The sequence below is a fragment of the Plectropomus leopardus genome, chromosome 19 (genome assembly GCF_026936395.1).
Source record: "Plectropomus leopardus strain MGB_pleo_1.0 chromosome 19, ASM2693639v1, whole genome shotgun sequence".
Taxonomy (NCBI): Eukaryota; Metazoa; Chordata; class Actinopteri; order Perciformes; family Serranidae; genus Plectropomus; species Plectropomus leopardus.
In genome coordinates, this window is record NC_142194.1 from 890,094 (window position 1) to 907,500 (window position 17,407).

The following is a 17,407-nucleotide window of genomic DNA, read 5'->3' on the forward strand; positions in this document are numbered from 1 at the left end:
ACATGTGTTTGGTATGTTGCGGCTGCAGGAACATACTGTGCACTCTGCCATGTTCTCCACTCATGCTGCACATGTTTTGGTTCAGTGAACTCAATGATATATATTGACCTGCTGTCAGCTCCTCATCGACTCACGTCTGACTCTTACCTGATGCTGTGAGCTCCACCAAACTTAAAAACATTCAACTCTGTTTTTAAGTCCTTCCTTTGGAAATGTTTTTCCTCTTCCTCAACGACAGACATCTGTCACTTTCTTAATAACTTTTTTAAAGCTTGTTGGGACAGAAATAGATTGTCTCTGTGTAGGCATTAGTGGAGTCGCATTATATTTTTGGATTGTCCATCCGTCCGTATGAATCCGTCTCCTGAACATGATATTTCAACATGATCAAATTTGACGCAAACATTCACTTGGACCCTAACTTCATCTGTATCATTCTCGTGAATGTCTCATTTGTTGTTCATTTATGTGCATCTCGGTGCACCTGCAGCCTCGAGTCACGCGTGTCCAGCAGAACACGAATGTTCTGCTGCTGTTGGCTGGATTGTAAATTATTATTAAATTATAAACTCTGTTTTATTTTAATTTTGTTTCATAGTAATTATCCCACCAAAATTTATTGGAGACAAATTATGTGTCCAACTTTTCCCAGTTTGTACGCCCAGCAGCTTCATCGAGCCCGCAACAACATTTCGTGTGGAGCTCTAACACCAGAGAGAGCCGTCAGAGCTCCTCTCTCTGTCTTCATCTGTCTGCAGCAGCATGCCAGATGAACTTAATTGAATTCTACAGTCACGACAGTTTGTTCGATGGTTGTAAGTAGGCGGGGAGGGGAGTGCGTCTGTACAATTGCATTTATCAATTTTTTCTTGGCCTGTTCAACAGGGTATCATAGACGTGAGGAGGGATGAGTCCTTCCATTGAATAACTTCATCTTTTCTCCTCCATCGAAGCAAATTAAAAACTGAGACACTTTATCAATGAGAGTCTGGCACAAAAGCGAGTTATTTTCAATATTAAAAGTGAGTTTTATTACCTCTGAGGAGATGTCTGTGGCAAATTGGGAAAATGATGCAGTTAAACATGATGCTGAGGTTGATTGTATCGTGGGCCGAGTGATTACATGCAGAGGAGATCGAGATATTAGATGGTAACTAAGATAAAATGTCAGCTTGTTTCTAACATCAGCTACATCACGTTAGAAAAACGAAACATTCTGTACATTAGGTAGAAAATAGTCATAAAAAAGTTTGGCTGAGGAGTGCTACTTCACATGTCTAGGTTTCAAAAACAGCCACTTTTTGGATTCTCAACAAAAATGACCAAAAAGGACTTGTTATTTCTTTTTTCAATAAGCCCAAACCAGAGAATTCCAAGACACACTGTTTTACAAAAGTTAAAAAGGCTTTCATGGGCTCGACGCCTGCGCATTTCAATTTTCAGTCGTCACCAGGGCTTAAAAACACGTGGCAGCTGAACGAAATAACACACTGCTGACTGTGCCTCGTCATTTTTCTCACCTATAACTATGCAGCTGCTATGTAAATATGTGCAATTATTATTTATGTGCAACATTCCTGTCATGTCCAGAACTTTATTTTTATACATATTTATTCATTGATGTCTTTATTTTTTTTTCAGCGTTCTTTGTTTCTTATCAGTGTTTTTAAACGGAGCCATGCTCGTAATTTCGTTCTGCATCTCTGATGTCTTTACTGACAATAAGAGGAATCTTGAATCTTGAATCAGATACACCAAAGCTTTTTAATGTCATCCCTGAGTGTTTTCAAACTGGATAAACTTAAGCGCATCATCTGCTGGTACTCTGGTAGCAGCATTATACCTTTTTTATGGTAAACTGTGATATGGAAGTTGATGATTATCACACGGTGTATGTTTGCAATGTTATGATAAAATATTGAAAAAAAGGAAAAGCGGACAGAGAATCTCACTTTTATTTTAGTTATTTTAAAAAACACAGACTTTAATTTCCAAAAAGGGTTTCAAGTTTCATTTCGAGTGAAAACATTTATTGAACCTAAACTTGTTCTTTTATTTTCGTCTCTTCAGAGTTCAGTCTGACTGTCAATAATAGTTCTGTAATGCCATGAAACCACTATTTTTTCTGAGAATGTTATCATGCTGTGAAAATCTCACACAGCTGCATCCCTGCTGCACTGGTATCTATGCTTCTGTGTCCTTAACCCTTCGAGAGCGGGATCATCTTTTTTTCTTTTCTTTTTTTTCATTTCACAAGCTAACATGTCACACAAATTGTAAGAATTTGATAAAATGTGACAAGAAAATTGCCTAAATATTAGTTTAAAAACAAAAGAGGGGAGAAATGGCAAACTTATCCAAGAAAATAAGGAGAAATATCCAGAAAATCATATTTATAGTTATATTAATTTTATATTTAGAATGACAAATATCATATAATAATTTATATTGTTTAAATTTTGATACAGAACATTGTTTTAGCTGTTTTAGGTCATTTACTTTTCTTTTCTTTTTTTTCTTTTTTATTATTTTTTGTGTCTTTAGCTGTTTTTTTGTTGGTTTTTTTCTTAATTTCGGGGATTCTTTTAGACCATGTTTTGTTGATTTGCTTGTTGCCTTCTCATTCTGTCTTTGACAGAAATCAAACCAGTTTGCTCTGGTTTCAAAGGGTTTAAGTCCCACAATGCTTTGCGCTGTTCACTATCGCTGACGCCACAGTCCACATCTGGTGCGGTCGACGAGGTAGAAAGTGGTTATGAAGTGTTCACTAACCTTCATGATGACAAATATGTTTGTTGCTGAGCTTTAACTTGTCTGCTCTGGAAACCGAAATGTTAGATATCGACGCACTATGTTAAATGTTTGACGGCGCACAACAGAGAAGATTTTGCGCTCGCATAAACAAACCCTAAACCATTTTTTTCTTGTAAAATCTGGTGCAAATAAAACATTTTGCAGGAGAAGCAGGCAGACGAGCAAATTCAGTGATCAGCTGTGAAAGAGCGCAGGAGGACAACAGATGGACAGTTTGGGAGACACGCAGCAGTGAGAAAGATGTCCAACTGCATCCACCAGATTTCTCACCTGATCCTCCACAGTCCGCCTGACAGCTCATCTCACACTGTGGACTCCTTTCTCACAACTCCAGACAGCTATTTCTCCTCCTCTGCTCCTCCTCTGCTCCTCTGCTCCTCACATGATGGATGGTGTTGCTGCCGGCGCTGAATCACGGCTCGCTGCAGCTTCGGGACGTTTAAAGTTATTTGTGGGCAGAAATCTCATCCAGAGAGCGGTGATAGCAGCTATTTGGTTGTTTATTCCTTTGTTTGTTCACCTTGCACCTCTGCCCTTGTCAACAAGGCTTTTTTTCTTCTTCTACTGAATGCGTCTTGAGGAAGGAGGCCCGTGAGCAGCGTCAGGGTCCATGTGCATTGATACAGATCAGACACGGAGTTACTGCATTGTTCTCCTTAGAAAATAAGCAATAATTTATTAACCAAAAGCTGTTTGAAGGAGTCATTTCCTTCACGTTTGGAGGGCTTGGGTTTGGAAAAGGCAAAGTGATGCTTACACCAGCGCCCGCTTTCACACGCAAGGCGTAAGCTGCATGCCAGACGAAGACCATGTTTAATCGAGAACGACTCTACTAAAAATGGAAAAGTCTTTCCTTTGCGTTTAAAAAAGAAACAAGATGGCGCTTTCAGAAGATTACACCCTGGAACCATGTTTCAGACGTTTATGTTTTCAGGCCCCCAAAACGCCGTTGTCGTGTGAATGAAAAGCCAAACTGCAACAAAAGTTTAACATTTCAGAACCGTTGTCGAGTAAACGGCCTCCAATGAAATTTAAGCCACGTTCATGAAAACCTCTCAAATGATTAACTAGTCGACATTAATCTAAACCCAGTTGTGAAACCAGCCGTAAGTTTCAGGTAATTATTGGTGTTGCTGATGATGCAGAAATCTCTGACGTTAACAGTGCGTAAATACAGGTGTTTTAGCTTAAACTTTGTGTCGTTGCAGGAATGAAGACATTTCCTGTCAGACATTAATGTCTCTGAGCTGCAGCAGTTTACCATCTGAGCTATTAACCACATCTTCCTCCTGGGAGCTGCTCCCACTTTCATTTTCCTGTCTGGGGACGGAGCGGCAGAGAGAGTGAAACTACAAACAGCAGCAGTCTCACTGCAGAGCAGAGTTTTAGATTCGATTTTAATCAGCGTGTCTTTAGAGCAGTAAATGCAAGCTAGAAAGAGCTTTCATCTCAGAGTTATGGGAGGCCGATCGGTACTGAGCATGTGCAACTCCAGACGGCGAGAAGAAGAAAGCGATATGGCTCACTGGTTAGCTCCATCATCAACTGTGGAAAAATTTGGAATTCTAAATTGCAATGACAGAGCCTTGTCCTAAACTCAAAGGAATAATAGTTAGCACAGTCTATTTGGCAATGACAAGGAATGTTTTATGCACACTGGCACCTTATGTGTACCAAAAACACAAAAACAAAGGTCTTTTTTTTTAAAAGCACAGAAATAATGTGTGTGATGTGTGGTTTGAAAAAGAATAGCTGTAGTTCAGTAAATTATTCAAACGTTATTTTACTGATGTGAGTGTGGGCCACGGCGCCACCCGGGTGAACAGGAACAAAGGCCATTTAATTTATTTTTATCAGCACAAAAAAAGCAGAATCTGGGGAAAAGTAACTGGCCTGACTAAGAACATTGATATAATAACTCCATGCACAGCATTCGACAGCGCGTCTATGCGGCAAGTAGCTGACCTCGCAGAAAGGGGCACCTGTTTCACTGTGGAGGGCGCATTCTCCAGAATGACACCCAGAAATAATACAAGTCCTGTTTTTCTGCTCTGATGGCTGTGGGATCAAAAATGTCAGTTTGAATGGGTTTCAATGGAGCATTTTTGGACCTGAACAGTCTGAATGTAACTATTTAGTTTCCACAGTGTATTTTAGACTTATTGTAGGAGCTGAGCTGCAAATTCACTGATTACACTCAAATACACAATCTGGACTACATTTAGGACACATGCATCAACAAAATTATCAAATAAATGAAGAATGAAAAGCGCCTAAGATGCAGCAAACAGTATCAGTCTAAAAAAATGCATGAACACTAAACCATTATCTACACAGCTCTGACGGGGTTTGGAGATGTATGAATGATCCAGTTTAGGCATGAAATGTTTTTAACAGTCTCCTGACAAAAAAAATGTTCAAATATTTTAAGCTGAACTGAGTGAGTGAGTGAGTGAGTGAGTGAGTGAGTGAGTGAGTGAGTGCGTGAGTGAGTGAGTGAGTGAGTGAGTGAGTGAGTGAGTGAGTGAGTGAGTGAGTGAGTGAGTGAGTGAGTGAGTGAGTGCGTGAGTGAGTGAGTGAGTGAGTGAGTGAGTGAGTGAGCGTGCGTGAGTGTGAGAGAGAGAGGGAGAGAGGGAGTCCTGGGGCAAAACATGTTGCGTCAGTTACTCAGAAACAAAGACAACACTGGAAGCTTCCCAAATGTTGTTGCCAGCAGGTGTGTCTTAATTTCTGTGGGAACGACTCCATGCTGTTCCAGAGAAATGGTGACTTGGCACCTGTGAGGTCAGAGGAAGCCGACACTGTGGATTTTATGAGCTGAATGTTTTTATAGAAATCATAAATCCTTCAAGTCAAACAGCACATACTGGGACATCACTTGCATCTCCTCTCTGCTGTAACGGCTCTTTGATTTGTTGCATTATTGAATCATTCCTCGCTGTCTGCATCGGTTTCCAAACTGCATTTCCGACTTTACTTTTTCTAAAATATAAGCTGACTAGTTGGCTGTGTCCCTTGTATGTGCGACTTCATGCTACAGTTTTTAGTCCTCCTTGCCACCGACAGCCGAGGCTAAACGATGAGTTGACTAGCATTTTGTGTAGGGCTGCAACTAACTATTATTTTGACAATCGATTAACCCGTAGATTAGTTTTAGGATTGATCGATGAATCGGATAAAAAAAATAAAAATAGAAATAATAATGAAGTAAGCCTATCTGCCTATCTCATTATTTCTGTTCTTCACATAACAAGATGATAATCTGACGACAGGCCCTCGGCCCTCGGGTACAGTCAGAGACGGTTGGTGTCCGGCGTGTTGAGGTTCACTGAAAGACGGTTGGTGTCCGGCGTGTTGAGGTTCAGTCAGAGACGGTTGGTGTCCGGCGTGTTGAGGTTCAGTCAGAGACGGTTGGTGTCCGGCGTGTTGAGGTTCACTGAAAGACGGTTGGTGTCAGGCGTGTTGAGGTTCAGTCAGAGACGGTTGGTGTCCGGCGTGTTGAGGTTCAGTCAGAGACGGTTGGTGTCCGGCGTGTTGAGGTTCAGTCAGAGACGGTTGGTGTCCGGCGTGTTGAGGTTCAGTCAGAGACGGTTGGTGTCCGGCGTGTTGAGGTTCAGTCAGAGACGGTTGGTGTCCGGCGTGTTGAGGTTCATTGAGAGACGGTTGGTGTCCGGCGTGTTGAGGCATGTGATGGGAGGAGTCGGTGGAGTTGTGGAGTCGGTGGAGGAGAGTTTCTGACAGGATAAAAGTCGTCTCACAGCATCACAGATCATCAGAACATCAGACTGGAGGCTCCGGCTGGAAGACTCGCCCACAACTCAGCTGATCTGCACGACTTGAAGAGGTGAGGACAAACTGGAGAGACGAAGACAGAGAGACAAAAAGACAGAGTTAGACTTTTATTCAGTATCAGAGTCTGAATAGTTTACACAGAGAAATACTGAATTTCTGAGGCTGTCAAAGTTTCAAACTCAGCCTTTGTACTCGTTAAGAGTGTAAACAAAGTGTTGAACGCCGTGTGGTCACTTTCTTGACATTTTGACAGGTCGGAGAAATGGCCTCAGATAAAATGGTCGTTGCCGCCCTGGGTCGGCCCTTCACCCTGGGAATGCTCTACGATGCTCGGAAAGATGCTCTGATCCCAGGTCAGTCTGGACTCTGTTCTTATTAACAAAATATTTCTGAATTTATCTGCCCGTTGCAGCTCTACTTGCAGGGACTTTGAAAACATTTCATAAAGCAGTATCACTTTTTTACGCTCAGAATTAATTGTTTTGTAGTAGATGACGCCTATTGTGACATTTATAATAATAATAACAATTATTATTGTTATTATGATAATGATGAAGATGATAATCTTTAATTCTGTAGCACCCTTTATGCATAAGATGCAGCTCAAAGTTCTTTACATGTGACAGTGCTATAAATATATTTACATACAGTATATATATTTTGGTTGTTAAAAAATAAAAAAAAGAAAATAGAAGGTGAATTTAATTCAAAGTAAGAGCATAGAAAAAAAACAGGTGCAATCATGTCTGTAGAGTCACTTTACAACAGCCACAGACTCTGAATAAAGATTGGTTCAAATTAGTGAAAACTTTTTATTAATTTCGAGGTCAGTTATTTTGTTCCAAAAAAAAAAAAAAAGGAGGGGAGATTTTTGCACAGCAGAAAACGTGAACTTGGCGCAATTTTAGTCTTTCCACTGTTCCTCTGTGACTTGATACCTTTGTTTGCATGACATTGCAGCTTAGTGTTTGTGTTTTTACGCATATAATGATATTATGATATTAATGATATTAATGTAAGTCTCAAAAATAGACAGCATGAAGTCAGATACGGATTTAGAGCAGTTCAAGGAAGCAAGTGATGTGAAATATGTGCTGTTTAACCCTTTGAAACCTGGAGCGGCATCAGTTTTCATGTGCTGCATTCAGATGCCTTTCAGTAGTATTTAAACTTTCAAACCTGAGAAAAATGGTGTAATTTCTTTAAAAAAAAAAAAAAAGGCTTAAAAGGCAATGAACAACTTGGAAAAAGATGTCCCACAAATTGCAAAAAGTGACAAGAAAATGACCTGAAAGCTTTTTTAAAAAAGGAAATGAGAGAGAGAAATAATTAGATATATGTTATAATTATATATAATTATTGTTATTCTGTCTGTCTGTCTTTATTTATTCATTTATTTATTCACCTTTTTTGTTTTTCACTTTTCTTTCATCTTTTTTGCTAAATTTCAGGTACTTTTCTTGTAACTCATAACTTGTAACTTCTTCCTGTGTTTTTGAAAGAAAACGAGCCAAAGTAATTATTTTCTTCCCCAACTTAACATCCACCTTATTGGATCCACGGTGTTCGCGTCGTCTGACCTCAGCGGTTACACTTTCAGCAGAATAGCAGGTTTTCCACAGAAATAAAGACACGCCTGCTGGGAACAATACTCAACACCTCTAAAAATATATTTATAATTAAAAGGCGTTCAGAGCGTTTTCATGGAACTAAAACTTGAATCATTTCCACTATAACAACAGGTCTTCTTTTTTTTTTAATTCTTGCTAATTTATTGGTCATTTCTTGATCAGTTCCTCATTGCCTTCCTCCATTGTTTTTGAAAAAAAAAAAGAAAGAGGGTTAAAGTTGTTTTGATTTAAAAAGGCTCTCAGACTGTCCGACACAAACCATCCACACACATTTTTGATTCATCAAAAATTGAGCTTACAGTGCATCAAAGCGTCTGACCGCAAATGCTGCTGAAAAGATATATATTTGTAAATTCTTGCTAAATAAATCTTCAAGGTTCATAAAAAAATGATAAAAATTTTGCTGTCGCTGGTAGAGTATTATTATCTCAAAAACTGAATTTGTGACAACATTTTGAATTCTGCCCTCATGTACTCTATTGCATTTTGTGGGAAAATGGCATCCTTTAACATCAGTTTTGCACTTCTAGAGCAAATCAGTCTTTAGTCTTGATAAGCGGCTGAGTCAGAGAGTGAAGCCTCTCCGGTTTCTCTCTTTGCATGGAGCTCTCTGGGATGGTGACTTGGTGTCTGTGGTTGTAAGTTTGAGCCTTGTGTGATGCAGAATGCTCATTCTGATGCAGCGTTGTTCGTTGTCTTCTAATTTGTCTGCCGCTTGCTGCTAAAAACGCCCGGCCCCGACCCACTGCTGCGCTGCAGCTATGACTAGGATTACCATCCTGTGACTTTACTTTGACAAAATGATTAATCATCTGTCTCACAAGATAAGTGTTTTCCATTCTCTGCAGGTTTGACATTGTGGGATGAGAAAACCCTACAAGAGAACAAAGTTGAAAACTCTCAGCACAGCAGTAAATTGGACATTTCCTCATCTGACTCCATCGATTCTAAGGCCTCTCATCTGGATGTTGAATCTTCTCTGAAGGCCAGTTTCCTCAGTGGAATGATTGAAGTTGAAGGATCTGCCAAGTATCTAAATGATAAGAAGAGATTCAAGAATCAGAGCAGAGTGACATTTCGGTACAAAGCCACCACCATCTTCAGAGAGCTGTCGATGCTTCACCTTCTCAAAATGAACCCCGAACAGACGAATATTATGAGGAAGAGCTCGGCAACACATGTGGTCACCGCCATCCTTTATGGGGCAAATGCTTTCTTTGTGTTTGACAGTGAGAAGTTGGAAACCAGCAAGGTTCAGGACATCCAGGGTGGCATGGAAGCTATGATAAAAAAGATCCCCACTTTTGTTAACATTGAGGGCAAAAGTGAAATCAAGCTGAATGATGAAGAAAAAGCCCTGACCAAGGAATTCTCCTGCAAGTTCTACGGAGACTTCATTCTTGAAAACAACCCTACGACGTTTGAAGAGGCAGTGCAGACCTATGCAAAACTACCACAGCTGCTGGGTGAAACAGGAGAGAATGCTGTTCCAGTGAAGGTCTGGCTGATGCCCCTGAAAAATATGGACTCCGAAGCTCCTGAGCTGACGAAGGGGATCAGTATTGGGCTAGTGAGGAAGATGGAGGATGCTCTGGAAGATTTAAGGGAAATAAGAATGAGATGCAATGATTCTCTGGAAGATGGAGTGGTAGAGAATTTTCCACAGATTGAAAAACAGTTTGCCACTTTCCAAAAATTGTGTGATCATTACACAGCTAAACTCCAGAAGACCGTGGCGATGGCACTTCCCAACATCCGTGAAGGTAAGGAGAATGAGAGCTCAGCGGAGGAACTCATCAATGAAAGAAACGAGTCACCATTCAGTCATGAAAACCTGAACAAGTGGCTGCGTCACAAAGAGAGAGAAATCAACATCATCAAGTCCTGTGTAGATGCCATGGAGGGAATAAAGGTCGTCCCAAATGTGTCCGAGCTGGACAGGGAGGTTTTCACTCCAGGTGTAGAGCATGCTCTGTGCTTTATTTTCACCTCCCTGAAGGGTACTGACCCCGGCCTCCGTGAGTTGGCCATCTACCTGGACGCAGGTAGTAAATTAGAAGGTACCAAAGAAGATCCATGGTTCTATTCAAGTGAAGTTATTACCAAAATGAGAAAAAAAGCCAAACTTTTCAGTGTTTATGCCAAAGAACAGAAGAACAACAACAAGGTGCATTTCTTCATAGCAGCCATTGAAAATGAGAAATACATAGGAGCATCCATGTACTATTACAAAAACGGCATTCTGCGCAATGAAGATTTTGAAGAGGTTGAAATCCTCGATGTCGAGGCCATCACAAAGAGAGAAGATTTGATCATTTGTAAGTCATTTTTTTATGTTTTTGTTTGTTTGTTGAAGCAAAAATATGTTAAACCTGTCCTCCACAAACTTATACGACTATCAGAATGATTAATAATTATGGCTGTTAAAAAAATATTTTTAAAAATTATTTAATTGCTGAATTTCAATAATTAATTGTGATTACGTGCATTATAATTTATTGCATGTTTACAATTCCATTGTTTTGCATTTCAAATCAGTTTTGAAGTCCATATAGAAAAGGTGAAGCAATTCTTTCCAGGTTCTGGCACACTCCAGTTGCCACAGACTTTGGTTTTGGCCAAAACTGCATGTGACTACCATTAAGCGGGCTGGTCCCAAAAAGAGGAGACTCATGGGTACCCAAAGAACCCATTTTTAGTCCGTTATCTCAAGGTCAGAAGTCAAGGGACTCCCCTGAACTGGCCTTTCCATGTTTTCCTGCCAAAATTGATCCCTACTTAGTACAGCCTCTTACGGACAAGAATGTCCGCCGGTGACCTTTTTTTTTGTAAATGTATTATGTATTGACCTTAATTGCTTTACAATTAAAATGTTAATACTAATAAGAGATTTCGTTTTTGTCTCTCCATCAGATGCCTGTGATCTCACCTTGGACCCAAACACTGCACACAAGGAGGTCACTCTGTCTGAGGGAAACAAGAGGGCAAAGTCTGGAAAATCGAAGTCATATCCAGATCACCCAGAGAGGTTTATGAAGCATTCTCAGGTGTTGTGCAAAGAAGGCTTGTTTGGGCGCCATTACTGGGAGGTAGACTGGGATACCAGTTCTAAAGCAAATGTTAATATTGCTGTAGCATACAAGCAAATTGACAGAGCAGCAGGCGGTTCAGCAAGCCAGTTTGGTAAAAATACCATGTCGTGGACTTTTGGCAAATATTTATCATTTTTCAATGATTATCTTGTGGCCAATCATATTGAAAAGGTGTGGGATAGTAAGTTCACTCCTGCTGAGACTGGCAGAATTGGGGTGTATCTGGACTGGCATGATGGCACTCTGTCCTTCTACAAAGTCTCAGCTGACACTGTGACTCACCTCTACACCTTTAGCACCACATTCACTGAGCCTCTTTACCCGGGCTTCTGGCTTGGTGATGACTCCTTTGCATTCCTGTGTCCACTTAAGTAAAAGTCACGACAAACTTTTGTTGGAATCCTGCTCTGTTAGCAGGGACGTGGACTCACATGTAAAATTAAAAATTCGAGCTTGAACATGCTTCACAAATACAAAGAATGATGTCATAGCCGTCTCACCGGCTTCTTTGTGTGTGCATGGGCAGGGAAAGGCTGTGGATCAAGAGGCGGCATGATTGGGTGACTGTGCATGTCTTAGCCCCACCCATTTTTTAAGCTTAGTTGCTCTTTAAATTGCAGAAGTTGGTTACTGATTTGATAATCTTTATTATGTTAGGATATAAGGTGAGTGCCTATTGTTTAATTTAGCATTTGTTTCACATCTTCCTTGTGTAGACTTTCTTATTTTTAGAGTAATTTTTTTAGATTATCATCATTTTGTTTTTCTCTGGGAAATCTCTGTGGTCTGTGGGGAGCATGAAATCCGTCATACTTCTTTGACTTTGCCACATGCTTCTGGATTTGTGGTCCTACTTTCTTCCTGTATTCCCTTTTGCCTCTTTAACTGCTCACATTGTGGTCTGCTGCTTTATAATTTTTTTTTTCCAATTGCAGTCCAAGTTTGTAAGCTGCAGTGTGTGCATGTGTGTGTGTTTATGGCATCCTGGATGGTTCTGGTAACCCATGGTTTATGGTTTTTGGAACGATCTAACTGTTTTTGATGCTGTTGCTTCTGTTGTTTTACAAATTAAAGACAACACAGACTCAGTGAGATCATTTAGGCCATTGGTGCTGCTGATGGCGCTGTCCTGGAACTTGCTCCAGACTGCATCGTGTAATGCAGACTGCAGGGCAACTTCTGTTTGGCCTGTCCATTTCCAGACCTCTGAGAAATGCAACGTAGTTTGCTGACATATTTGGAGCTCATCGCTGATGTTCATAGAGCAGGAGAAATGCTTTTTTTCTGTATATCAGTTGCTGTTAATTCGATTCAGACTTCATCCCAAACTGGTGTGTGCTTTACAGTTTCATTGCATGGTGCATCACACACACACACACACACACACACACACACACACACACACACACACACACACATATATATGTATATATATATATATATATATATATATATATATAGCAAAAAAATCAGTAAAAATATTACAATAATTTAAAAAAAAACGGCAAAAACTTACCTGAAAAAAAGTGCTCCAAAATTATAAAAATTCTGTGAAATTGATTTCACTGCCATGATTGTTGTGATAATATATATATATATATACACACACACACACACACACACACACACACACATATATATACATACATATATACATACATATATATATATATATATACACATATATATATACATACATACATTCATAATTAGCAACAGAAAAATCTGAAAATAAATAATTATAATGAAGAGGACAAGAAGTGCTTGAATAATTGATGATAATAACTCTAATAACTGTAAACTAATTTAAAATATATACTTATGATAATTCATTTCGTGTCGTTCCTAGTCAGAACACAAGGTAGCTTAAAGTGCCTATTGCAATTTTTTTATTGTATTTTTATATTCTTATTCTTGATACTCAAAGACACAGAGCTTATATCAGAACACAAATGTCACATGCTAGTATGTTTAAATATCATTCATGGTTCATGTAATCAAAATTTAAAAAAAGAAATCTAAAGGTTTTTTTTGTAGGAGAGCGTCTCTGTTAGCACCATTGTTGTTGCAAACATGCTGATGTAACCTCAGATTCCTGTGACACCTGTTGGCTGTGTTCACTCTCTTGTTGAGCCAAATGTTCAATAAAGTGACCTGATTACTGTTTGCTGCTTTGTTTTTTGATGTAGATTAATAGGGTGACTATTACAAAAGTTATATTTATTATTTATGACACATAATCTTTTAATGCAAAGTACACTAAAGTCATTGTATGCGGTGCACAGCATGCACCACCAGAGCTCAGTCTGTGGTCTTTACTTGTGGAAGATCCAGCCAAGTTGAAAGACGCAGTGGCACCTGGTGGTGGAGGGAGAAGTTACAGGACTGTAAACAGCCGTTGTTGTTTCCCCATCACAATGTATATAAATGTGTATATATATGTATATGTGTGTGTGTGTGTATGTATATGTATAAATCTATATGTGGGTGACAGATCAGAGAATGTTGTTTTATAAAACATTCCCACAATGTTACATGAGCACGAAGAAAGAAAAATTTAAAAGCAACATTTAGAAATTGTTTCAGGATTTCATTAAGGTTTAAGTTTACAGAACATTTTCATGAAATGTTGCTGCAATCTGATATAAAAAGAACAACTAAACATTTTTAACATTTTGATTATGTTTATAGAGAATGTGACCCAAACTTAAAGAAGCATGTTCTGGGAACTAAAAGAAAACTTGCTGCTGAAAACATGACTGAAACATTGCATTGCAACATTCTCAGAACGTTTTTAAAACCAAAACCTGCGATCTGGGACATTATTAGAAATGACAGAAATCTTAAAAAACATTATTTGCAGTTAGATTAAAATGTTTTCTTTAAAAACATTATTACAACTTGTTGGTAACATTAGCCAGTGTTGTGGGAATGTATTTAGGGTGCCAGCCATATGAGGGGAAAAAGTAAGGACAGCACTAAGGCTCTGTGATGACAAGGGCCCTAAAAATATTAGAACATTTAGATTTAATTTTTATTTTTATTTATTTTTGTAGAAAATTATTAAATTACACTGTGAACATAATATTGTGTTTCCAATGTGCTACCTAATGCTAACACTTAATTTTTCTTTTCTTGTGTTTTTGCAAAAAGGTAACACCCACAGAGCCTCTGTATTGCCCCCCCGTATTTTCGTGAAATGGTTCGGTCCTGGCTCCACACCTGGTGCAAACTGTGGTTAGCAGAGCTGAGTGAGGAGTGTGTGCTGAGCTTCATGTGACAGCCTCCAAAAAAAGGTCTGACTACCAAAAACGACCAGAGAGCAGAAAAAGGAGAGTCACACAGTTCTTCACAGAGAAAGGTGGGTCACTGTGGGCGGCGGAAACTTACCAGTTTACTGCAGTAACCGAGGTTTGCTCCGCTAACATCAGCTAATATCTTCACAGAAAAATCAGTCTTTACATTTTGCTCCTCTTTTTAACCGTCACGTTAGCAAGTTATTCATACTAAATCTGCAGGAAAAAACAACGCGGCACACAGCGGTGAGGTCGGGTCTCCACTTTATTGAATCATTTGCTCAAGAGGACATTAAACATTTCCAACAGGTGTTTCAGGATGTTACATCGGCAGTGTTTGCAGCTTAATGCTGTTACCAGACTCGACAACAAAAGTATTTTTTTTTAACATGACTTAATATTTCAGCAGACTCATGTCGACAAAGCAAATGTAATTAGTTTAATAATAATTAGTTTTCTTTAAGTATCAAGAATTGTAATTAAACATCTGTGATGCAACAAGCAAAGAGATTTTAAACTGATTGCATCTCTGTGAAGCACAAACCTGTGTGAGAATCAACATGAACTGAGACATTAAAAAATTGTGTTTCCTCAGCTCTAAAAAACATCTATAATGTGCTTAACATAGAAGAGAATGGAGTTAACAGTGACTCTCAGGTCAGAACAGTAAAAACAAAACCAGTTCTAAACAAAAATTTAAAATCACTCTTTAAAAGTACTTAATAAAGGAGAAAAGTAAGAAATGATACATCAAACAAAAGACACTTTATCTACCTTATGTCACAGAATCAACAAAGCCAACAATACTTTCAGTTTTTTATCACTTCTTTTTATAATAAATGTTGTAATTTTGAAGATTTTTGCGTTGACAGGACTGCAGGTTTGGGAGGCATGTTTCATTTTTAAAAATCATCAAGAGTTTTAAAAGACAAAAGCCCCCACCAAAATGTCTTCAAACTTTAAAAAACAAACAAAAAAAAACTTTAAAAGAAAAAATAAAATGCCAGCATTTTAAAAGTCAAAAAAGATGGCCAAATTATCAATTGCCATTAAGTTCTAAAGAAAAAGAAAGGCTTAAATCAAAAATCATCAAAAATAAAAATTACTTACTATATACTATATATATATATATATATATATATATATATATATATATATATATATATATAATAAAAAATACTAAAAGTTTTTAAAAGAAAAAGAAAAATTGCAGAAAAGTAATAAAATCACCCAAAAACATTAAAAGATTTTTTGCAGTTTGCAGAACATTTCATGCAAAGTTGCTGATTGCCTTTTTTCAAGTTTTTCAAAGACATCGAACTGATTTGCTCATGTTTTGAAGGTTCAAATACTTGTGAAAGGCGTCTGAATGCAGCTCAGAAACCTGATGTGATGTCACTCCAGGTTTCAAGGGGTTAAATCGTAAAAGTGCGAAGATTTTAAAACACTGGGAGTTGACACAAACAGGAATGACAGAGAGACAGACTGACAGTCTCAGAAATGCAGTATTTCTCTGGAGAAACTATTCTAAATCTGATACTTTGACACAGTTGAGTCAAAGTCTAACTGTGTTTTTGTCCCTCTGTCTCCGTCCCTCCAGTTTGTCCTCACCTGTTGAAGTCGTGCAGATCAGCTGAGTTGTGAGCGAGTCTTTTTGACCTCCAGCCGGAGCTTCCAGTCTGATGATCTGCGATGTTGCGAGACGACTTATATCCTGTCAGAAACGCTCCTCCACTGACTCCTCCCATCACACGCCTCCAGGTATGACACCACCTTCTGACTAAAAGTGGCGTCTGCCAGTCTGGAGACAGAAAGGTCAGTCAGACACTCTGTTATACCGTCTCTCCGCTCCCCCGCCTTTATCGTTAAACTGTTCGTCCAGGGCCTCTGCTGTCCTGTGCTCGAGCAGAACACGATCGGGTTTTAGGTCTCGCTCCGACGGTTTGCTGAATTTGACCAAAAAAGTACTAAATTAGAGCTGCACAGTGTACCTTTAATGTAATAGGCTCAGTCTGATTATGTCTGTTCATGTAAAAAGAAAGAAAACTTATTTTCTAAATTAACTAATTGCTGTTTGTGAAAAAATTCTCACCCAGTTGCTCATTGTCTCAAAAATCACGCCAATTTTTTTAGGTGGTGTCTCTTTTTTTGTTTTTTCTTAACTGTTTATTTTTCCGTCTTGTTTATTTATTGATTTTTACTATTTACATTTTTTTTTAACCTGCTTTAACCCCTTTGCTGCTCTAACAGTGGACATTTCCCTGTTGTAACTAAGGGTTATCTTATGATAGGTTAGGTTTAAAAGGTTTAAATGTTTGTGAAAGGTTTGTGATGTCGCTCCAGGTTTCAAAGTGATAACGTCTGAAAGTATTTGATATTTGCTGTACTCAATGATCAAAAGTAGTTCTGTGATATCAAACAAACTTCTGGGCTTAAATTAAAAGTCCAGTAAATGCTGTTTGAAAAGCAGCTAGTCAGAATTATGAATAATCCAGTCATTATATTTCCAAAAAAACCCATCTAAACTTTATCAAATTATATTAATGCGTTTTTAAATGTTCCTCAATTATAAAACTTATTTTTCTTCTTGATGCACAACAATTTATGGACTGTAAAAGCAAGACATTTTTTTATCTTTGTACGAGTGCACTGAACCACTCGTAAAAAATTTAACTAATCAGGCCTTTGAGCAGTAATGGTGGAGGAGCGTCCAAGTTTAGGCTCCTCTGCAGATAATTCTGTGTATCAGGTGCACTGTAAAAGAATACCGTTTTTCCTAGTT

The 17,407-nt window shown here is 38.6% G+C and overlaps 1 protein-coding gene and 1 long non-coding RNA gene across 3 annotated transcripts in view; both read left to right on the plus strand.

The window, feature by feature from the left end:
- Positions 1-6,317: 6,317 nt before the first annotated feature.
- Positions 6,318-14,684, plus strand: LOC121958465 (stonustoxin subunit beta-like). 2 transcript variants are annotated; one of them, XM_042507401.2, is made up of 5 exons: positions 6,318-6,658; positions 6,860-6,959; positions 9,086-10,555; positions 11,151-11,284; positions 14,483-14,684. In XM_042507401.2, the coding sequence occupies exons 2-5, from the start codon at positions 6,869-6,871 to the stop codon at positions 14,525-14,527; spliced, it is 1,740 nt and encodes a 579-aa protein (XP_042363335.2). In that variant the 5' UTR covers positions 6,318-6,658; positions 6,860-6,868; the 3' UTR covers positions 14,528-14,684. The 2 variants fall into 2 exon arrangements, with proteins under 2 accessions (XP_042363335.2, XP_042363334.2); XM_042507400.2 differs by lacking the exon at positions 14,483-14,684 and having other exon boundaries at positions 11,151-13,495.
- A 1,541-nt stretch (positions 14,685-16,225) lies between these two features.
- Positions 16,226-17,407, plus strand: part of LOC121964621 (uncharacterized) — an 8,199-nt gene continuing 7,017 nt past the window's right edge. Inside the window, exon 1 of the long non-coding RNA XR_015774933.1 lies at positions 16,226-16,440. This is a non-coding gene — a long non-coding RNA (uncharacterized LOC121964621). The remainder of the gene's footprint in view (positions 16,441-17,407) is intronic.